Genomic DNA, 25,285 nt, shown 5'->3' on the forward strand with positions numbered 1-25,285 from the left:
TAATACATACAGTGTGCCGCCATATACCATATAATACATGCAGAGTGCCGCCATATACCATATAATACATACAGCGTGCCGCCATATACCATATAATATATACAGCGTGCCGCCATATACCATATAATACATACAGTGTGCCGCCATATACCATATAATACATACAGCGTGCCTCCATATACCATATAATACATACAGCGTGCCCCCCATATACCATATAATACATACAGCGTGCCCCCCATATACCATATAATACATACAGCGTGCTGCCATATACCATATAATACATACAGCGTGCCGCCATATACCATATAATACATACAGTGTACCCCCATATACCATATAATACATACAGTGTGCCCCCATATACCATATAATACATACAGCGTGCCCCCATATACCATATAATACATACAGCGTGCCCCCATATACCATATAATACATACAGCGTGCCGCCATATACCATATAATACATACAGTGTACCCCCATATACCAAATAATACATACAGTGTGCCCCCATATACCATATAATACATACAGCGTGCCGCCATATACCATATAATACATACAGTGTGCCCCCATATACCATATAATACATACAGTGTGCCGCCATATACCATATAATACATACAGCATGCCGCCATATACCATATAATACATACAGCATGCCGCCATATACCATATAATATATACAGTGTGCCGCCATATATCATATAATACATACAGCGTGCCCCCATATACCATATAATACATACAGCGTGCCGCCATATACCATATAATAAATACAGCGTGCCACCATATACCATATAATACATACACTGTGCAGCCATATACCATATAATACATACAGTGTACCCCCATATACCATATAATACATACAGTGTGCCGCCATATACCATATAATACATACACTGTGCCGCCATATACTATATAATACATACAGTGTGCCGCCATATACCATATAATAAATACAGCGTGCCGCCATATACCATATAATACATACAGCGTGCCCCCATATACCATATAATACATACAGCGTGCCGCCATATACCATATAATAAATACAGCATGGCGCCATATACCATATAATACATGCAGAGTGCCGCCATATACCATATAATACATGCAGAGTGCCCCCATATACCATATAATACATACAGCGTGCCGCCATATACCATATAATAAATACAGCATGGCGCCATATACCATATAATACATACAGCGTGCCCCCATATACCATATAATACATACAGCGTGCCGCCATATACCATATAATACATACAGTGTGCCGCCATATACCATACAATACATACAGCGTGCCCCCATATACCATATAATACATACAGTGTGCCGCCATATACCATATAATACATACAGTGTGCCCCCATATACCATATAATACATACAGTGTGCCCCCATATACCATATAATACATACAGTGTGCCGCCATATACCATATAATACATACAGCATGCCGCCATATACCATATAATACATACAGCATGCCGCCATATACCATATAATATATACAGTGTGCCGCCATATATCATATAATACATACAGCGTGCCCCCATATACCATATAATACATACAGTGTGCCGCCATATACCATATAATACATACAGTGTGCCCCCATATACCATATAATACATACAGTGTGCCCCCATATACCATATAATACATACAGCGTGCCCCCATATACCATATAATACATACAGTGTGCTGCCATATACCATATAATACATACAGCGTGCCGCCATATACCATATAATACATACAGCGTGCCCCCATATACCATATAATACATACAGCGTGCCCCCATATACCATATAATACATGCAGAGTGCCGCCATATACCATATAATATAAAATCAATACAGTGTGCCGCCATATACCATATAATAAATACAGCGTGCCGCCATATACCATGTAATACATACAGTGTGCCCCCATATACCATATAATACATACAGCGTGCCCCCATATACCATATAATACATACAGCGTGCCCCCATATACCATATAATACATACAGCGTGCCCCCATATACCATATAATACATACAGCGTGCCCCCATATACCATATAATACATACAGTGTGCCGCCATATACCATATAATAAATACAGCGTGCCGCCATATACCATATTATACATACAGCGTGCCGCCATATACCATATAATACATACAGTGTGCCCCCATATACCATGTAATACATACAGCGTGCCCCATATACCATATAATACATACAGCGTGCCACCATATACCATATAATACATACACTGTGCCGCCATATACCATATAATACATACAGCGTGCCCCCATATACCATATAATACATACAGGGTGCCGCCATATACCATATAATACATACAGCGTGCCCCCATATACCATATAATACATACAGCGTGCCACCATATACCATATAATACATACAGCGTGCTGCCATATACCATATAATACATACAGTGTGCCCCCATATACCATGTAATACATACAGCGTGCCCCATATACCATATAATACATACAGCGTGCCACCATATACCATATAATACATACACTGTGCCGCCATATACCATATAATACATACAGCGTGCCCCCATATACCATATAATACATACAGCGTGCCACCATATACCATATAATACATACAGCGTGCTGCCATATACCATATAATACATACAGCGTGCAGCCATATACCATATAATACATGCAGAGTGCCACCATATACCATATAATACATACAGTGTGCCCCCATATACCATATAATACATACAGCGTGCCGCCATATACCATATAATAAATACAGCGTGCCGCCATATACCATATAATACATACAGCGTACCCCCATATACCATATAATACATACAGCGTGCCGCCATATACCATATAATAAATACAGCGTGCCGCCATATACCATATAATACATACAGCGTGCCCCCATATACCATATAATACATACAGCGTGCTGCCATATACCATATAATACATACAGTGTGCCCCCATATACCATATAATACATACAGCGTGCCGCCATATACCATATAATAAATACAGCGTGCCGCCATATACCATATAATACATACAGCGTACCCCCATATACCATATAATACATACAGCGTGCCGCCATATACCATATAATAAATACAGCGTGCCGCCATATACCATATAATACATACAGCGTGCCCCCATATACCATATAATACATACAGCGTGCTGCCATATACCATATAATACATACAGCGTGCCCCCATATACCATATAATACATACAGCGTGCCGCCATATACCATATAATACATACAGTGTACCCCCATATACCATATAATACATACAGTGTGCCCCCATATACCATATAATACATACACTGTGCCGCCATATACCATATAATACATACAGCGTGCCCCCATATACCATATAATACATACAGCGTGCTGCCATATACCATATAATACATACAGTGTACCCCCATATACCATATAATACATACAGTGTGCCCCCATATACCATATAATACATACAGCGTGCTGCCATATACCATATAATACATACAGCGTGCAGCCATATACCATATAATACATACAGCGTGCCGCCATATACCATATAATAAATACAGCGTGCCGCCATATACCATATAATACATACAGCGTGCCCCCATATACCATATAATACATACAGCGTGCTGCCATATACCATATAATACATACAGCATGCCGCCATATACCATATAATACATACAGCATGCCCCCATATACCATATAATACATACAGTGTACCCCCATATACCATATAATACATACAGTGTGCCCCCATATACCATATAATACATACAGCATGCCGCCATATACCATATAATACATACAGTGTACCCCCATATACCATATAATACATACAGTGTGCCCCCATATACCATATAATACATACAGCGTGCCCCCATATACCATATAATACATACAGCGTGCCGCCATATACCATATAATACATACAGTGTACCCCCATATACCATATAATACATACAGTGTACCCCCATATACCATATAATACATACAGTGTACCCCCATATACCATACAATACATACAGCGTGCCGCCATATACCATACAATACATACAGCGTGCCGCCATATACCATATAATACATACAGCGTGCCGCCATATACCATATAATACATACAGCGTGCCGCCATATGTTATATTGTACATGGTGGCATGCTGAATGTACACACATGCATACTGACTACACGTACAGCAAATACATTTATAAACCGTATATACACCAAATATACACACACACACATACATATACCACATACAGAATACACAAATATATATATACATCCATACTTACATATACATACATACAAAGAAGTTACCTTACCTTTTTTCTTCTTCCATCGTTGGCCTTGTTCTCCAGTGGGGGGGGGGGGCTTTGCCAGGGAGGTGGGAATCAGTCCCGGGGGAAAGGGGGGAAACGGAGCGGGGGGTGGGGGGGTGATCGGAGCCGGAGGGGGAGGGAAGCGACCCGGGGGAGGGGATCCGAGCGGGGGGTGGGGAACCGGTGTGGACTTTGGCCGGGGCAGGTACCTTTGCGGTTGGATGTGCCGGCCGGCGGGCCGCGGGGGGAAGTGCCGGGCGGCCGGTGGATATGATGAGCGGACCACGTGGGAAAGTGCCGGCTGGCGGGATGGTGGATGTGAAGGGCGGGCCGCGAGAGGAAGTGCCGCTTGGTTGATGTGATGGGCGGTACGCTGGGGAGTGTGCCGGCCAGCGGGCATGTTGATGTGATGGGCGGGCTGCGAGGGGAAATGCCGGTGAGCGGGTGGCTGTGATGGGCGGGACGCGGGGGAGTGTGCCGGCCAGCGGGCGTGTTCATGTGATGGACGGGCCGCGTAGGGAAGTGCCAGCGGGCGGGTTGATGTGAAGGACAGGTCCATGCGCCGGCTGAGGGGGGATTTGGGGGACGTGGCGCCCGGAGAACATGCCGGCAGGCGGGACCCCGACGCCGCCCCCTTGTCTAACAGGAGGCGCGCCGCCTGAGGCGAGAATCTCAACTCGCCTCATGGCAGGTGCGCCCCTGTCTACGGCCCAGTCTGAGGTCCAGAGCATCTGGAAGAGGTTTTCATCCAGGATATCTCTGTACTTGGCCACATTCAGTTTTCCTTCAATTACAACCAGTGGTCCTGTCCCCCCATAGCCTGATGCTGCCACCACCATGTGTCACTGCTGGGATAGTATTTGGCAGGTAATGGGCAGCGCCTGGTTTTCTCCACCACTTAGAATTAACACCACTTAAAAAGTTCAATCTTCGTCTCATTAGAACAGAGAATCTTATTTCTCATAGTCTGGGAGTCCTTCACATGTTTTGAACGTGTCTTGCACTGAGAAGAGGCTTCCAACGGTCATAAAGCCTCTACTGGTGGAGGCTGCAGTGATAGGTGACTTTGAGGAACTTTCTCCCATCTCCCTACTGCATCTCTGGAGCTCAGCCACAGTGTTCTTAGGGTTCTTCTTTACTTCTCTCACCAAGGCTCTTCTCCCACAATTGCTTAGTTTGGCTGGACGTCCAGGTCGAGGAAGAGTTGTGGTCGTCCCAAACTGCTTCCATTTAAGGATTATTGAGGCCCCTGTGCTCTCAGGAACCTTGAGTGCTTTATGAATTTGATTGTAACCTTGGCCACATCTGTGCCTTTTCTCTGAGTTCTTTGGGCAATTCCTTAGACCTCATGATTCTCATGTACTCTGACTTGCATTGTGAGCTGTGAGGTCTTATACAGACAGGTGGGCACCTTTCCTAATCAAGTCTAATCAGTTTAATTAAACACAGCTGAACTCCAATAAAGGAGTAGAGCCATCTCAAGGAGGATCAGAAGGAAATGGACAGCATGTGGGTTTAATTTGAGTGTCACAGGAAAGGGTCTGAATACTTATCACCATGTGATATTTCAGTTTTTCTTGTTTTATAAATTAGCAAAAATATCGACATTTCTGTCACGATGGAGAGTATAAAACCTTTTTTGATCAACCAATTGGCTGGAATGAAACAAAGAGTGAAAAAGTTAAAGGGGTCTGAATACTTTCCGTACCCACTGTATATACTTATCCGAGCAGGGGATTTGGAGCTTTGTGTCAGAAAACCAGAGATTGGACCATTATCCACATACAGGAAGAAATTCATTAGCAGCAGTTTATTATATATTTGCAAATATTATGATGCAGCATTGAACTTTGTTGTCCAAGTTGCATGTTGGCGTTAAATCTGTCATCCTCTTCTTTCAGAACGGACATCTGCAGCAATGCCTGGACACCGTGAGAAAAGAATTTATCATATTCAACAGAGAGAAGTGAGTCCATTCATCACATACACCTACATGTTGTACGAGGCAAATTGCTCTTGAAGAATTGGAGGTTATTTCTTAGCCGTTACTGGAAATGATTAATGATGGTGACAGCAGGTGCACGAGGCCCGAGCCGCCAGACTGTGCGCCGCGTCCTGGGGTGAATCCCGCTATTGATTACCAGACCCTCTTGTCTGAAACGCTGTAATATTCCACTTTCTTGCTCTTGAAATCCCAATTAGCGGAAAGATGTGATGCAAACACTGAGAAATTGTTGTGCTCGGAATAAGGCTCACACCATAGCACATTATACCGGAACATTATAGCCTACAACGTGTTTAACCATTCAGGTGCCTGTCAGATATTGGTTTCCCTGGGGAAATCGTTTTTTCCTACAAAAGTCTAGAAACTAACAGAACTCATGAGTCACAATATACACATGAGTATAGAAAGATTAACAATATGGCTGTACTCAGATTACGCAGCACTGAACAGAGCTTGCCAAAGCAGTCCCTGTCCCCAATAGGGCTCACAATGTAATTAACCTACTAGTACGTTTTGGAGTGTGGGAGTAAACCGGAGGACCCAGAGGAAACCCATGCAAACATCTGCAACATCCCCCACCGTGGCCTTTTCTTGGGGCCTGGAGGTAGTTGCGTAGAGTGGTTGGCAGTTGCGGCCTAGGCACGCTGTGGTCACGGTGCTTGGTATGAGGACCGGAGGGCTGTCCCACAGCCTGGCAGGTCTCCAGCAAGGTGGTGTGTGCAAAAAAATATGGAGGGAGAGGCTGAGCCAACCCCTGAGTGTCTGTAGTATATGTCCCTGGGTAATGGATGGGGAGCCTGTGGTGATGATACAGCTGTATCCAGGGGACAGACGGAGGCAACGGTGTGCAAAATAACTCACGGTTCTTTATTAGAACACCTGCAGGCAACAAGCCAAAACAATTAAAAATTACAGGATGATTCCGGATTACTGGAGTGGTCATGGAGTTCACCATCTTCTTCCTGATGCATGTAAGTGCTTGATCTTGCGACACATTATTTTTTTTAATATCTGCAGTTTTTCAGAATCTGTCTGGTTGCCCGATGGCCACGCCCCCCGATTTTCTGTTGCGTGAAAGCCAGCATCGTTGCACCAGAATCCAATCTCGTGCGCCAAAATCCCTGGGCAATTCGCCTCAAATCGGAAATCGTCGGGAAACCAACACATTTTTTCAATTTCGTACCATTATTTGTCAAAATGAGATTTACTATGTAGGGAGAATAATTTGATACAAATTTGGCGCAAATGAATCAGACATGCGACAATTCAAAAACTCATTTACTAAGGCAAAACTAGATCCATCATAAATCCAAAAAAAACAAACAAACCAGGCACAAAAATAGGCGAACCTGAGAAATGTCCCCCAGGGTGTTTAATAGTCTTCTATTTCTCTATCTCATATCTATCCCTGAATATTACCAGTGATGTTAGTATCTAGGAAGTTATTAGGAGGAATTAGCCACAGGCTGTAACTGTTGTAAAGAAAAATTCTAGAACTGTAGCATCTACTTTATCCATGTACCGTAGATCATGGATATCTCATTACTCCCTATGGGTGTTTTACAATTTTCTTTGCAGCATTGTTTAGTTAGTGACCTCTTCCCACCACAGGACCTACAACTCCCTTCCCAGGGATGTGACCTTCTTGTTACATTAGATAACCCATAATGCTGGGGCAACACGGTGGCTTAGAGGGGCAGCACGGTGGCTTAGAGGGGCAGCACGGTGGCTTAGAGGGGCAGCGCGGTGGTTTAGAGGGGCAGCACAGTGGCTTAGAAGGGCAGCGCGGTGGCTTAGAGGGGCAGCGCGGTGGCTTAGAGGGGCAGCACGGTGGCTTAGAGGGGCAGCATGGTGGCTTAGAGGGGCAGCACGGTGGCTGAGTGGGTAGCACTACAGCCTTGCAGCACTGTGGCTTAGAAGTGCAGCGCGGTGGCTTAGAGGGGCAGCACGGTGGCTTAGAGGGGCAGCACAGTGGCTTAGAGGGCAGCACGGTGGCTGAGTGGGTAGCACTACAGCCTTGCAGCAGTGGGGGCCTGGGTTCAAGTCCCATTTAGTCCATCTGCAAAGTGTTTGTATGTTCTCTCTGTGTTTACGTTGGCTTTTTCTGGGTCCTCCGGTTTCCTCCCACACTCCAAAACATAGATTAAATTGTAAGCCCCACTGGGGACAGGGACCGATTTGGCAAACTCTGTGTAGCTCTGGGTAATCTGTGTGCTATATAAATAAAGAATTATTATTAATGCAGTATATACAGTACCTATACTATTGTTCAGAGCGGATTCCTCCAAAATAGAGGAATAGAGACATAGAGAAGTTACATGGTGGATACAGAGTATAAATGAATGTGAATGATCCTTAGGTCCTTCCTGAGTGTCACTTCTACTATATCCTCACTTAGAATACAGATCTTTGTCTCATTCAGACTATTTTGGCGGCTTGTAGTCGGGTGACGTGCGGGCAGCGCCATGTGTAATATTATGTGGGGTGTCTGGTGTCTGCATGAAGGGATATGTTCTTCTCCATCCTCTGCAGGACACAATTACACCGCAGACTATGGGCTGGAAATGAATTCATTTAGAGATTTCTTGGCTCCCATTTAGTAGAACATCATTTGTTCAGTCTCCATGTAACAAGCAGCAATGACGCGTCTCCGAATGCGTCTCCGCAGTGATTGTCCGCAGCCACAGTACCAGTATTCTTACCTCAATGTGACCAGGGGTATGTCTATTACCCCACCAGGGGGTCCATGACATAAGAGAGTCACCGGGTCCAGAATTCAGAAATCCAAAAGCAATGATATTTAGAGATGTTGTCACAAAATAAAGAGTATTTCATCTATACATTAAGGACAGCACAAATAGTGATAGGTCACAGCAAATGCACCACAGCCCCCAATACCAGAAGCAACATCAGGTTTTGGTCTTGGTTCTGCATTAAAAAATTACCACAGTGATGTCACAGTATAGACATAATACACACAGTGATGTCACAGTATAGACATAATACACACAGTGATATCACAGTACAGGGATAATGCAAACAGTGATGTCACAGTACAGAGATAATACACACAGTGATATTACAGTACAGGGATAATACACACAGTGATGTCACAGTACAGGGATAATACACACAGTGATGGCACAGTACAGGGATAATACACACAATGATGTCACAGTACAGGAATAATACACACAGTGATGTCACAGTACAGGAATAATACACACAGTGATGTCACAGTACAGGGATAATACACACAGTGATGTCACAGTACAGAGATAATACACATAGTGATGTCACAGTACAAGAATAATACACACAGTGATGTCACATTACAGGAATAATACACACAGTGATGTCACAGTACAGGGATAATACACACAGTGATGTTACAGTACAGGGATAATACACATAGTGATGTCACAGTACAAGAATAATACACACAGTGATGTCACAGTACAGGAATAATACATACAGTGATGTCACAGTACAGGGATAATACATACAGTGATGTCACAGTACAGGAATAATACATACAGTGATGTCACAGTACAGGGATAATACATACAGTGATGTCACAGTACAGGAATAATACATACAGTGATGTCACAGCACAGGGATAATACACACAGTGATGTCACAGTACAGGGATAATACACACAGTGATGTCACAGTACAGGGATAATACACATAGTGATGTCACAGTACAGGGATAATACACACAGTGATGTCACAGTACAGGGATAATACACACAGTGATGTCACAGTACAGGGATAATACACACAGTGATGTCACAGTACAAGAATAATATACACAGTGCTGTCACAGTACAGGGATAATACACACAGTGATGTCACAGTACAGGGATAATACATACAGTGATGTCACAGTACAGGGATAATACACACAGTGATGTCACAGTACAGAGATAATACACACAGTGCTGTCACAGTACAGAGATAATACACACAGTGATGTCACAGTACAGGGATAATACACACAGTGATGTCACAGTACAGGGATAATACACACAGTGCTGTCACAGTACTGGGATAATACACACAGTGATGTCACACTACAGGGATAATACACACAGCGATGTCACAGTACAGAGATAATACACACAGTGATGTCACAGCACAGGGATAATACACACAGTGATGTCACAGTACAGGGATAATACACACAGTGATGTCACAGTACAGAGATAATACACACAGTGATGTCACAGCACAGGGATAATACACACAGTGATGTCACAGTACAGGGATAATACACACAGTGATGTCACAGTACAGAGATAATACACACAGTGATGTTACAGTACAGGGATAATACACATAGTGATGTCACAGTACAGAGATAATACACACAGTGATGTCACAGCACAGGGATAATACACACAGTGATGTCACAGTACAGGGATAATACACACAGTGATGTCACAGTACAGAGATAATACACACAGTGATGTCACAGTACAGGGATAATACACACAGTGATGTCACAGTACAGAGATAATACACACAGTGATGTCACAGTACAGGGATAATACACATAGTGATGTCACAGTACAGGGACAATACACACAATGATGTCACAGTACAGGGATAATACACACAGTGATGTCACAGTACAGAGATAATACACACAGTGATGTCACAGTACAGGGATAATACACACAGTGCTGTCACAGTACAGGGATAATACACACAGTGCTGTCACAGTACAGGGATAATACACACAGTGATGTCACAGTATAGGGATAATACACACAGTGATGTCACAGTACAGAGATAATACACACAGCGATGTCACAGTACAGAGATAATACACACAGTGATGTCACAGCACAGGGATAATACACACAGTGATGTCACAGTACAGGGATAATACACACAGTGATGTCACAGTACAGAGATAATACACACAGTGATGTCACAGTACAGGGATAATACACATAGTGATGTCACAGTACAGAGATAATACACACAGTGATGTCACCGCACAGGGATAATACACACAGTGATGTCACAGTACAGGGATAATACACACAGTGATGTCACAGTACAGAGATAATACACACAGTGATGTCACAGTACAGGGATAATACACACAGTGATGTCACAGTACAGAGATAATACACACAGTGATGTCACAGTACAGGGATAATACACACAGTGATGTCACAGTACAGAGATAATACACACAGTGATGTCACAGTACAGGGATAATACACACAGTGATGTCACAGTACAGGGACAATACACACAATGATGTCACAGTACAGTAATAATACTCAGCCATGTGTTAGTGAAAGGTAGCTCGCCAGATACTAGACAGTTACCTAGCAGACTAAATAAAAGTCAGAGAACAATGGGGATAACGTAGGGATGAGGTCAGGTCTATCTTTACCTTTTTGGGTATTGTTGTCTGTTTCCGTTTTTTTGTTGCAGATAAATAATTTATTATGACTACAGACCCAGCATGAAAGGGAACATGATTGTCATCCACAATGTGTTTGACACATCTCACAAAACGAATTATTTAGAAATGTTCTTATCGGCTGGACGTCCCAGGAATCGCACGCAGAGTGTGATATCTGTCATTATGGAGGCCGAGGACAGAGAGCTGTGTGTCCTGATGTGTCCCAGGACTCCCTCTCATTTCAGAGAAGAAAGGGTTAATGACATATCTGATACCCCAGCAAGTAATGGGTGAGGGGGTCTATTATTAGGCTTGGTCCTAAACATGTTCCGCCATCTTGAAATCGGCCATATTGGATCTAGTGCAAGTTTTTCCAATGGGAAGGCGATCATGTAGCATCAAAGACCAAACTCTCCCCAAAATTTGTTATCAATTCTGAAATTCTCCGTAGATTCTCCTGCCGATTCAGAACTATTCAGCTCTGTGTTCAGCACCAGGGGCAGCACGTAACATAGCTGTACATCACAGGAGACGTTCCTGGATGTTGTCGCAGTTTTCGGTGTTGATCATTTTTGAGCCACAAGGGATATTGCAAATCTGATTGTGACAATCCATATCAGTGATAATTCTGTTATAGATATGTAACATGGGCACCTTGCCGTTGGAGAAACTTTTTAACGATCCAATATGGCGGTTTTCAATATGATTTGGACATATCCTAAAAGATCATTCCTTTAGGAACAGGAAAAGGTACAGGAGATTAGTTAGGACTAATGTCATTGTGGGTTATGTATACAATGGAGTGGACATTCAGCTGTGACTACGGTATCAGCTGTACTGGCCTTATGGTGAGGGTCACAGATATATAGACAGTCCCCGGGTTACGTATAAGATAGGTTCCATAGGTTTGTTCTTAAGTTGAATTTGTATATAAGTCAAAACTGTATATTTTATAATTGTAGATACAGACTAAAAATTTTTTGCCCCAGTGACAATTGAAGTTTCAAAATTTTTAGCTTTAATTGGACCAAGGATTTTCCATAAAGCTTCATTACAGACGCCTCACAGCTGATCATTGCAGTCTGGGACTATAGTAACATCCAGAGACTTCACCAGAGGTCACAGTGGGCAGAGGGATCCGTCTGTAACTAGAGGTCGTCTGTAAGTCGGGTGTCCTGAATTAGGGGACCGCCTGTACTGTACTTATCAATAAAAATATTGCAGGAAGCGGCTCGTATTATCTCACACCGTCATCGCCTTATCTTTTGGTTTCTGGTGTAACTTATTTATAGCCCGTCCTGTTTGTGCATCATGACAACTACCTGAGAGCAGCCGCTCACCATCGCTATAATCCATTGCCTTGCCATTCAATCACAAAGCAAGTCACTGCTGCTCTATGGTGATCAATACTTGTTATCCAAAATACAATTAGGAGGAAATTAGGAGGAAAATTCTTAGTTGACATTAATAGTTTCTGACTGTCTTTTTTTTTCAGGCTACTACACCATGCAAGTAGTGGGGGCAGGTTTATCTTAGTCTTATGCTGGTTATATGGTTGTAGTTTAGTGACCTTTTTGTGACTTTTTCTAGCAGTGCCCAGGAGTTTGCCGTGTAAGAGTAAGCCTAATTTGTACTTGCATTTGTATTTCTGCCGCTTACAGATGTCGGCGCCTGATTTAACATTGATTTGTGCATAAAAGGGAGCTAATAATTGTGAAAAAACCACTCCAGTCCTGACCGTGTGTAGGAAAGACAATGGTGGGAGTTGCACAGAAATTTGTGCCTATCAAGAGAGATAGATAGACATGAGAAAGAAGATAGATAGATTTTGAGTTGAGGATACAGCTCTGAGGTCAACAGAATTGTGTGTGGAGCTTTGGACTATAATAAAAGTGGTAAATCAAGATAAGAAATTAGTTATTTTGGCAGCACGGTGCCTCAGTGGTTAGCATTAGAGCCTTGCAGCGTTGGGGTCCTGGGTTCAAGTCCCATCTAGGTCAACATCTGCAAAGAGTTTGTATGTTCTCTCCATGTTTGTGTGGGTTTCCTCCTGGTCCTCCAGTTTCCTCCCACATTCCAAAACATACTGTTAGGATGTTTAGATTGTGAGCCCATGGGGACAGGGACTGATATGACAAGCTCTGTGCAGTGCTATATAAATAAAGAATTATTATTATTAATATCCAAATATATTTTCAACAATAGGCAAACATTACAAGGCGGCCTTAATTAGCAAAGTCTCTGTAAGAAGAGCTCATACTTCCCAACCAATTTTGTCACTTTTATTCAGGCTACTGGGAATTTCTACCCAAATACCGTATATACTTGACTATAAGCCAAACCGAGTATAAGCGGACCCCTAATTTTACCACCAAAACAGGGAAAACGTATTGACTCGAGTGTAAGCCGAGGGTGGGAAATGCATTGATCACAGACCCCCCCCAGCAAGTCCCCAGTAGTATATAGCCTACCCAAAGCCATCATTCCAGCCTGCCCCCTGTAGTATACAGCCAGCCCATCCTGCCCCCTGTAGTATACAGCCAGCCCTGCCTGCCCCCTGTTTTATATAGCCAGCCCAGCCTGCCCCTGTAGTATACAGCCAGCGCAGCCTGCCCCCAGTAGTATACAGCCAGCCCAGCCTGCCCCCAGTAGTATACAACCAGCCCAGCCTGCCCCTGTAGTATACAGCCAGCCCAGCCTGCCCCCTGTAGTATACAGCCAGCCCAGCCTGCCCCCAGTAGTATACATCCAGCCCAGCCTGCCCCCAGTAGTATACATCCAGCCCAGCCTGCCCCCTGTAGTATACAGCCAGCCCAGCCTGCCCCCTGTAGTATACTGCCAGCTCAGCCTGCCCCCAGTTGTATACAGCCAGCCCAGCTTGCCCCCAGTAGTATACAGCCAGCCCATCCTGCCCCCTGTAGTAAACAGCCAGCCCAGCCTGCCCCCAGTAGTATACAGCCAGCCCAGCCCACCCCCTGTAGTTTACAGCCAGCCCAGCCTGCCCCCAGTAGTATACAGCCAGCCCAGCCTACCCCCTGTAGTTTACAGCCAGCCCAGCTTTCCCCCTGTAGTATACAGCCAGCCCAGCCGACCCCCTGTAGTATACAGCCAGCCCAGCCGTCCCCCTGTAGTATACAGCCATTACAGCCTGCCCTGTGTAGTATACAGCCGGCCCCCTGTAGTATACAGCCAGCCCAGCTTGCCCCCAGTAGTATACAGCCAGCCCAGCCTACCTCCTGTAGTATACAGCCAGCCTAGCCTGCCCCCGGTAGTATACAGCCAGCCCAGCCTGCCCCCTGTAGTATACAGCCAGCCCAGCCTGCCCCCAGGAGAATACAGCCAGCCCAGCCGGCCCCAGTACTATACCGCCAGCCCAGCCTGCCCCCTGTAGTATACAGCCAGCCCAGCCTGCCCCCAGTAGAATACAGCCAGCCCATTCTGCCCCATGTAGTATGCAGCCAGCCCAGCCTGCCCCATGTGGTATACAGCCAGCCCAGCCTGCCCCATGTAGTATACAGCCAGCCCAGCCTGCCCCCTGTAGTATGCAGCCAGCCCAGCCTGCCCCCTGTAGTATGCAGCCAGCCCAGCCTGCCCCCTGTAGTATGCAGCCAGCCCAGCCTGCCCCCTGTAGTATACAGCCAGCCCTGCCTGCCCCCTGTAGTATACAGTCAGCCCAGCCTGCCCCCTGTAGTATACAGTCAGCCCAGCCTGCCCCCCTGTAGTATACAGCCAGCCCAGCCTGCCCCCCTGTAGTATACAGCCAGCCCAGCCTGCCCCCCTGTAGTATACAGCCAGCCCAGCCTGCCCCCTGTAGTATACAGCCAGCCCAGCCTGCCCCCTGTAGTATACAGCCAGCCCAGCCTGCCCCTGTAGTATACAGCCAGCCCAGCCTGCCCCCAGTAGTATACAGCCAGCCCTGCCTGCCCCCTGTAGTATACAGCCAGCCCTGCCTGCCCCCTGTAGTATACAGTCAGCCCAGCCGGCCCCCTGTAGTATACAGCCAGCCCAGCCGGCCCCCTGTAGTATACAGCCAGCCCAGCCTGCCCCCTGTAGTATACAGCACTGTCCAGCCTGCCCCCAGTAGTATACAGCCAGCCCGGCCGGCCCCCTGTAGTATACAGCCAGCCCAGCCTGCTCCCTGTAGTATACAGCCAGCCCAGCCTGCCCCCTGTAGTATACAGCCAGCCCAGCCTGCCCCCTGTAGTATACAACACTGTCCAGCCTGCCCCCAGTAGTATACAGCCAGCCCAGCCTGCCCCCGTAGTATACAGTCAGCCCAGCCGGCCCCCTGTATTATACAGCCATCCCAGCCTGCCCCCTGTAGTATACAGCCAGCCCAGCCTGCCCCCTGTAGTATACAGCCAGCCCAGCCTGCCCCCTGTAGTATGCAGCCAGCCCAGCCTGCCCCCTGTAGTATACAGCCAGCCCAGCCTGCCCCCTGTAGTATACAGCACTGCCCAGCCTGCCCCCAGTAGTATACAGCCAGCCCAGCCTGCCCCCTGTAGTATACAGCCAGCCCAGCCTGCCCCCTGTAGTATGCAGCCAGCCCAGCCGGCCCCCTGTAGTATGCAGCCAGCCCAGCCTGCCCCCTGTAGTATACAGTCAGCCCAGCCGGCCCCCTGTAGTATACAGCCAGCCCAGCTGGCCCCCTGTAGTATACAGCCAGCCCAGGCGGCCCCCTGTAGTATACAGCCAGCCCAGCCTGCCCCCTGTAGTATACAGCCAGCCCAGCCTGCCCCCAGTAGAATACAGTTATCCCAGCACTAGAAAAAAAAAAACCTTGTGGCCCCGATGCGCAGCGCTGGTCCCTCCTCTTCTGGCTTCCGCGCCTGTCTTATTTCTTCCTGCAGGGTACCGCCATGTTTCTTCCCGGATGGCAGACGTTATACCATGCGCCGGCCATGAAGAAACATGGCCGCGCCCTGCAGGATGTTACAGAAGAAAGAAGACCGTAGAAGACAGAAGAGGAGCCGCGCTGACATCGGGGGAGCAGCGCTGCGCATCGGGGCCGCCGGAGGGTGAGTATATAAGTTTTTTCTTTTTTAAGTGCTGGGCTGGCTGTATTGACTCGTGTATAAGCGGAGTTGAAAAATTTTCTGCACATTTTTTGTGCTGAAAAACTCGGCTTATGCACGGGTATATACGAGTATTCGAACTATCAGTGTTTGTATTTAGAATTTTCAGCAACTGTGAAAGCTGAAAGCGCATCCCCATTGCTTGTCCCCTGTGACCAAACTTCTCACTAATGACGATTCATCATTGTGTCCGCAGGTTCCATCAGACGGTTTCTTCATTGATCACTCAAGGCTCAGCTTATGCTTTTGTATATTAGCCTTCTTACTATTGAATATACTTCCTGTTTTATTCCCTCCTGTTTTTATCCTACTGTCATCGTATGGAAACCCTTGTTTATATACAAAGACTCAAACTGAAGGCCGTTTACAATGTTATTTTGTGGTTTATTTTAGTATCCCATATAGCCTGTTACAGTCTAATGGATAGTAATAAGAGGGAGGGCAGTAGTAGGGTTATTACTGTATTCCTGGGACTCCTGGATGGAGACACAGATGTAGCATTTTCCTGTCTTCTCCTTGCACTACTGTCTACAGCTGTTCCTTATGGAGTAGATATTCTTTGCTTGGTTTTTATCCGACACCATGCCATTATGCTTTCGGAAAAAGTCATACTTGTTGCTAAGGGGGCTGCCTTACAAGGTCGCCAAGAGGTCATGCTTTCCTTATCCTATCCTGGAAAAGATATTTGCACATTTCCCAGAATCCCCGAGTGGAGCATCAGTGGCTGTAAGTCACTTGAGAGGAGTCTTCTTAGTTCTTGCACCTTCTTTTTGGATTAGTCACAGAGAGGATAAAGAGAACTGTGCAGCTTTAATTACTGCTGCACTGTTCTCTCTATGATTAGGCAGAGAATATTCATTGTTGTTATGGTCAATTATTCCCATGAACAAAAGTTAGGCCCTATCCACGAGGGGTCCGCTGGGGTCCCCCGTCCCTCGGTCGGACCCCCTCATCCCTACGCCAGACCAAGGAAACAGACGGCTGCACATGGCGCTCACGGAAATTGCTGAGCACCACGCTCAATGGGGCGGAACGATCATGCACGGCCGTCTGCTCCATAAGACTGGCGGAGCTACGAGGGGGCCGACAGAGGTATGTAGGACCCCTCGTTTACGTGATCTGTGGGGGTCTCAGTTCTGATCAGCAACTCTGTTCATGGGAAAAGCCTTTTAAGGAGTCTGAACAAGAAATGACCATCCTCAACAAGAGTCAGATCACTATATCCTTACTGTTGCTTCTACATTGTAATTACAGTGGAGGAAAGGATGTGAAGGGAGGAACGACAACGGAAACAAAGGGTTCACAGCACTGGTATCAGTCCATGTACCGTATTTTTCGGACTATAAGGCGCACAAAAAATCCTTTGATTTTCTCAGAAATCAAAGGTGCGCATATAGTCCAGTGCGCTTTATATATGAACCGTACTTACAGACAACAGCTGCCTTGAACTGTGCACAGGTCTGCCACCTGCTGGTCATTCATCCTTATAATAAGGTGCGCCTTATAGTCCAGTGCGCCTTATATATGAAACTAGATGTTTTAGCAGGCATTTATTGATGGTGTGCCTTATAATACGGTGCGCCTTATAGTCTGAAAAATACTGTATACAAGATAAATGTATGCTCCAGCACTCGAAAAATGTAAATAAAGAGGAAACTCCTTTAATTAGAATACACTCACCGGCCACTTTATTAGGTACACCATGCTAGTAACGGGTTGGACCCCCTTTTGCCTTCAGAACTGCCTCAATTCTTCGTGGCATAGATTCAACAAGGTGCTGGAAGCTCCTCAGAGATTTTGGTCCATATTGACATGATGGCATCACACAGTTGCCGCAGATTTGTTGGCTGCACATCCATGATGCGAATCTCCCGTTCCACCACATCCCAAAGATGCTCTATTGGATTGAGATCTGGTGACTGTGGAGGCCATTTGAGTCCAGTGACCTCATAGTCATGTTCAAGAAACCAGTCTGAGATGATTCCAGCTTTATGACATGGCGCATTATCCTGCTGAAAGTAGCCATCAGATGTTACAGGGTACATTGTGGTCATAAAGGGATGGACATGGTCAGCAACAATACTCAGGTAGGCTGTGGCGTTGTACCAAGGGGCCCAAAGAGTGCCAAGAAAATATTCCCCACACCATGACACCACCAACCTAAACCGTTGATACAAGGCAGGATGGATCCATGCTTTCATGTTGTTGACGCCAAATTCTGACCCTACCATCCGAATGTCGCAGCAGAAATCGAGACTCATCAGACCAGGCAACGTTTTTCCAATCTTCTACTGTCCAATTTCGATGAGCTTGTGCAAATTGTAACCTCAGTTTCCTGTTCTTAGCTGAAAGGAGTGGCACCCGGTGTGGTCTTCTGCTGCTGTAGCCCATCTGCCTCAAAGTTCGACGTACTGTGCGTTCAGAGATGCTCTTCTGCCTACCTTGGTTGTAACGGGTGGCGATTTGAGTCATTGTTGTCTTTTTATCAGCTCGAACCAGTCTGCCCATTCTCCTCTGACCTCTGGCATCAACAAGGCATTTCCGCCCACAGAACTGCCGCTCACTGGATGTTTTTTCTTTCTCGGACCATTCTCTGTAAACCCTAGAGATGGTTGTGTGTGAAAATCCCAGTAGATCAGCAGTTTCTGAAATACTCAGACCAGCCCTTCTGGCACCAACAACCATGCCACGTTCAAAGGCCACAAATCACCTTTCTTCCCCATACTGATGCTCGGTTTGAACTGCAGGAGATCTTGACCATGTCTACATGCCTAAATGCACTGAGTTGCCGCCATGTGATTGGCTGATTAGAAATTAAGTGTTAACGAGCAGTTGGACAGGTGTACCTAATAAAGTGGCCGGTGAGTGTATATCCACATAGAAGGACCTACTAGCTTTGAGCATTAACATCTAGCTCTTAGTCATGGTCTGATGAGAAACCATGAAAGCCTGTAAAGCCAGATCACAGAGGGGCTAATTTAATCCCTCAGCTTCATTAGCATAATTTTATACGTTGATTTTAGAAGGAAGGAGGCCATGTATAACAAATATAAGAAGATTGCCAGTCACAGTGCCTGGATCTATGAGTAAGTGTCCCTTTACTGTCAGCAGGGCGATCCTTGACTGGAACAGACAACCTGGCACCGCCCTGTTGACAATAGAGTCTAATTAGCATATTGGGTATATATCTCATGGCACTGATTGCTCAGGAACATTGGGGGCTAGAGAGAATATTACAACTGTTTGTGGAATAATAGTGTCGTCTATTAAAGGTTTGTAGATTGGAGTTGGTGGAAATTGTGCAAGGTTCTTATTATTTCTTATCAATTTTTAAAGACACCGTCCTTAACTTTTCCAATTTTTTTTTCTAGACTCAAACAACCTCCAGAACAAGGTGGACAAGCGTCAAACTCCGAAAACAAAGCACACAGTCAGCCTCACATAAAAACACAAGAAGGACACACCACAAATAACAACATTTTGGTCCACGGCTGTACAAGAGGATGTAGCAGCTAGTGGACAGGACACGTCAAGGTGGACAATACTGGGACACTCTTCTGCATGCCTTCACCTGGAAAACATGGACATCCGCTTCTCAAAAAATGTGAATTTGTTGAAGCACAGCATATCAGACGGCACTAATATTTAATATTCACGACGAAGATCAAGCAGTGAGAAAAGGAACTTTCAGATGTCCTGGAATGAAACTTGAATATAAAAACTTTTTTTTTTTAGCACAAATTATCCAGACCAACACTGAAAATTTGGCGACTTACAATGTTTACTGTGCGTTTCTTAGGATGTTCTGAAGAAGTCTACTCGTCTCATGTAGAGTCCTATGTACAACAGATTTCTTTGTGAAAGTCACCATCGGTTACTCCTAAGCAGGACATCAACCCGTCAAGTTTGCACCAATTGTATCGGCTAAAAAGGAGGTGGAGCTTTAATTCCCAATGACAACTAGTCATGGCCTGGACTGTCATATACAAAACCCCAAAAATGTAAAGTTTTCTAATACAAAGCAGGTGGTTAAATTGTGGGGAGTAATTGTTATGAGTAAAGGTTTAAAAGGAAACCTGTCATCAGGAGCCATTTTTCTGGCTCCCTCATATTCCCCTTGAGAATAGTGTACACATTGCAAAGGAGTTTTTATAGAAAAACTGGCTTTTCCTAAAAAAAAAGATAAGATAGATGTTACTTTTACTTTTCTGTATGCAGAGCTGTGTCCCTAGTCCCCTGGGAGTGGCCAGTGAGGAGTGGTCGCACGCCCTCTGGAAACGGCTCCATTATGTATCGATTTCAAATCTTCAAAAAACTCCCATATATCCTTCCCCCCCATCGCTTACCCCCTCACTCCTCACAGGCCACTCCCAGGGGGCTAGGGACACACCTCTGCATACATGTAGAAATGTAAACTTTCATCTAACTTATCTTTTTTTATTATAAAAACTCATTAGCAACGTGCACACTATTCTCTATGGGGACATGGGGGAGCCAGAAAAAGGGTTCCTGATGACAGGTTCCCTTTAAGTTAGTGCTCTAGAGCAGTGGTTCTCAACCTGTGGGTTGGGACCCCAGCGGGGGTCGAACGACCAAAAACGGGGGTCGCCTAAAGCCATCGGAGCCGCAATTTTAATGTGTTTTTACTGCGAGTTGCATGGTTTGGGGTCACCACAGCATGAGGAACTGTATTGTGGGGTCACAGCATTAGAAAGGTTGAGAACCACTGATCTAGAGTGTCTATTCAGCATTGTAGAAGAAACTTAGAGTACTTCTGCAAACTTTCTACATAAATATAGTAAATGCAATGTCCCACAAAGGATATTTTCACTTATCCACATCATGTCACTTGACCTTCCACCATGATGAGAAGGAATTTATTAGAAACAGCAGTCAAGCATGTGTATGCAGCACAAAAGGAGCACGGAATAGGACAGGCAGATAAATTTTACTGCTAGGACCCTCCCTGATCACTAAAATGGGGGTCCTGTGCCCTACAATCTTCCACTACATGACCACAGTGAGGAGAACTAGGAATGGAGATACCTTCCGTTTGATGGAAACAAGGGGCCACATTTATCAAGGCTTATACTCCTGAAATCTGGCGTACAAGCCTTGAAGATGACCAGAAGTTACACCTATTTCCCCATTACACCATCTCCATTCCAAGTGGAGGGGTGTGAATGGATCACGGTGGTCGGAGAAGTGGGCCAGCTCGGGGCATTCTTGCCTCGTGTCCGTTCACTGACTATCACCTTCATTCACCACCCATTCAGGACTGTGTCTGGTATTGCACTTTTTACCAGAATACTACAAACAAAATGGAAAACCTATTTAAATGGAACCTACCCCCAGAAAATTACCACGACGGCCTTAAAGCTACTATGCTGTCTTCACTGGTCATACTGCATACTACATACCTTCTAGTCCTCAGTGCCAGTTCATTCTTCAACTAAAGTATTTTCACTTTGTGATTATACACTCAACAGTCACTACAATCAGGCAAAAATATTGTATCTCGGTATCACATCAAACCATTTACAAAAAATTGTACGAAGATCTGACTTCCATTCATTGGATAGAAACAGGGTGCTTACATAAAGCAAAGTTTACAAAGTCTGGTCCAGGCGTTTTTAAATATTAGCCACCTGTTGACCATACATTAGGCCTCAAGAAATTTGGGAAACTTAGGAAATTTACCAAAATTTGTTCAAATTTTCAAAAAGTAGAACTAAGTATCATAGAGCTTGGGACAACCTTCAGGTGAAAGCACCTGCCCCTTTTATTGAAATCTCTCTTATCGGAAACACAACTATCTGTCGACGTCTGGAAGAGTGGCTTGGCTTGAGTGGAGTTCATCTTGATATTTGGCTTGGGTCTTAGAACTCTTTTTGGGTTATTCAAGAATAAAAACTATGGATATGCTGTATGGATATTTTAATGTGATGGGATAATAGGTCACAATGAAGAAGATGTCTAGTTATATCTATTTATCTCATACAACACTATATCTCCCATACCCCAAGTCTCTTGTGCCGATGAGTCCAACAATGAGTCCAGAAGCACAATATTTGGAATGGGATTATACAGGTTCTACTACCAAAGTGCCTATTATAGTAGGGCTTCAGGCACTGTTAATATTCATTTAACCCAATAATTACCTACAATTTCTGGATGATAAGTCACATTTAACCCACCAGTGCTTCTCCTCTACCCATCTAAAAACAAATATACACTTTACGCGAACGACAGTAAACCAATGAGCATTCGGCCTATATTCATTTAATACGTAACGCGCTTGTCAACTACTCATGCAAGTTCTTATATAGGTATTTTAAAGAGGAAGACAAACTATTCGGCTGGTACATACGGCAGATCCAGCTAAACCCTGGTCTCCGTAAAGCCCACTTAGATTGCAGGCCCTATAGGGATTATTAGTACAGAGTTACTTCCACCATTGGTCATGCAGTAATGTATTGTTTCTGCCTATAGCTCTAGGCAGCTCTTCACTAAAGTGGGATAGTAAAATGATTGGAAAGAGTTTGGGAGTCAACCATCATTATTTATCATCAATCTGCCCATCTTAAAGGGAATGTATTTATCATACGTCGGCTCTCTTGATGTATCGGGTGGCCAGCTCCCCAGCGTTTCACTTCTACACCAAGGGCCTACCTGATGTAGAAATAAGCCAAGCCATGTTTCACAAGTCACTGGCTGGAACTAGTGTTCCGGCATGGGGACAGGAACACCCTGCGCCGGCCTACTCCCCTCTTAGCTTTGCGCCCCTTCACACTCTTCCACGTCCCTCTGGCGTGAAGGCGGTGGAAACGGGAAAATAATCACAAGTGCTCCCGATACGCTAACATTTGAGATTATTTCCGGGTCTCTATGCCACTTTTGTGGTGTAGAAGTCCTGATAAATACCCCCCAATATGTCTATATAAAGGGCAGCATAAAGTAATGAAAGACACTCCCTATTATAGTGGTGTGGTACTTGGCCTTAGGTGTTGGCATTCACGAGCTGTAGACTTCGACCACCCTACCATTTCCAATTCCCACTACTACTCTGCACTATGTGATACCATGCATTACTACAGTGAGCACCTACTCTAATGACAGGCTCTGTAATATGTGATGAACGAAGGTATTGATTAAGGTTAAGTGTTTTCAGTATATTAATCAGGACAACTTTACTGTTTCTCTATAGCCAACCTGGGATCTATTCCTAAAGTATAAACCGATTTCCTTTGTGCCCTTCGTTTTGCAGCTGTGCCATAATAAATGCTAAACTGTGCAAATGCCACAATGTGTAATATACACAATACATGTCACTGTTCTCTTCTGTATCTTGTGATGTAGAATTCATGTTGGGGGGGGCCTCCTTATGTATAAACTTAAATGTGTGTATTTAATGTATATGTTTTAAACACAAGGACCTCCAATCCTGCACTATGGGTCTTTGAGCTATTGTTGCTGTGAAAACAAACAGGTTAGGAACTGATACTGTGACTATGGACATTGTTATGTGGTTTCCCTACAGTGTCGTCAACCTATAAAGGGGTTATCCCACCAAAGCAACTAATTGTCACTACTGAGGCCCCAATGATCATGAAAAAGCGGGCCCTCTGCCCCTCACTTGGATAGTTTTACGTACATGGGTTGAAATTGCTGAGCACTGCAGTTACTCATAGTTTCATAGTAAAAGACATCGGCCCATCAAGTCCAACCTCATGAATATAGGAGTCCCTGCAATGGGAACCCCAATGATTGTGAATAAGCTGATAATTGAGCGCTACCACTCTCTCTGAAAACTATTGAATGGGTGTAACCAACCAAGCACTACACAAACTCATAGTCATAACGGTCCCTACAATGGGATCCCCAATGATCATATACTTATTACCATGTATAAGATGGTTGTGCACTTCCTAAAATCTTATGGACAGATGAAGATAACCAGGGACTACAGTAAGTTATGATCGTAAGTACACTTATCCCCCATACGTGTAAGTTGCTATATTTTGGGAAACCAATTTAAAGAAGTTATTTTTTGTGACACTGGGCCTCATGCATCAACTAATGTTGGGAAAACTCATGTTGCCCATAGGAAACCATCAAGAGATTATTTTTTTTTAAGCGGCCTTGAATAACTTTTTCCTCCTAGCATTGACACCCACGACGCACCATGTTTACTCCTGTTGCACGTTTACAATATTTTGATAATTGACGTTGCCCCGAAATTTAAACTTTTTATTTGGAAACCTCTCACCAAAAAAAAAAAAATCCATGGTCCTAACTTTTTGAAAGACTTTCTTAAGGTAAACCTTGATTTCTTGACTAGCTTTTCTATATTTATTGTATGATTTTGTATCTTTATTTTGTACGAGATTTACATTGAAGGAGCA

General features: G+C 44.7%; 1 protein-coding gene across 2 annotated transcripts in view; it reads left to right on the top strand.

Moving 5' to 3' along the window:
- Nucleotides 1-20,932, top strand: part of STK32B (serine/threonine kinase 32B) — a 156,140-nt gene extending 135,208 nt beyond the window's left edge. For both annotated transcript variants that reach the window (XM_072126095.1, XM_072126096.1), the window contains exons 11-12: nt 6,274-6,338; nt 20,252-20,932. In XM_072126095.1, the coding sequence (XP_071982196.1) occupies nt 6,274-6,338; nt 20,252-20,396 (210 nt within the window). In that variant the 3' untranslated portion in view covers nt 20,397-20,932. The remainder of the gene's footprint in view (nt 1-6,273; nt 6,339-20,251) is intronic.
- Nucleotides 20,933-25,285: the final 4,353 nt, after the last annotated feature.

Source organism: Engystomops pustulosus, chromosome 1 (genome assembly GCF_040894005.1).
Source record: "Engystomops pustulosus chromosome 1, aEngPut4.maternal, whole genome shotgun sequence".
NCBI lineage: Eukaryota > Metazoa > Chordata > Amphibia > Anura > Leptodactylidae > Engystomops > Engystomops pustulosus.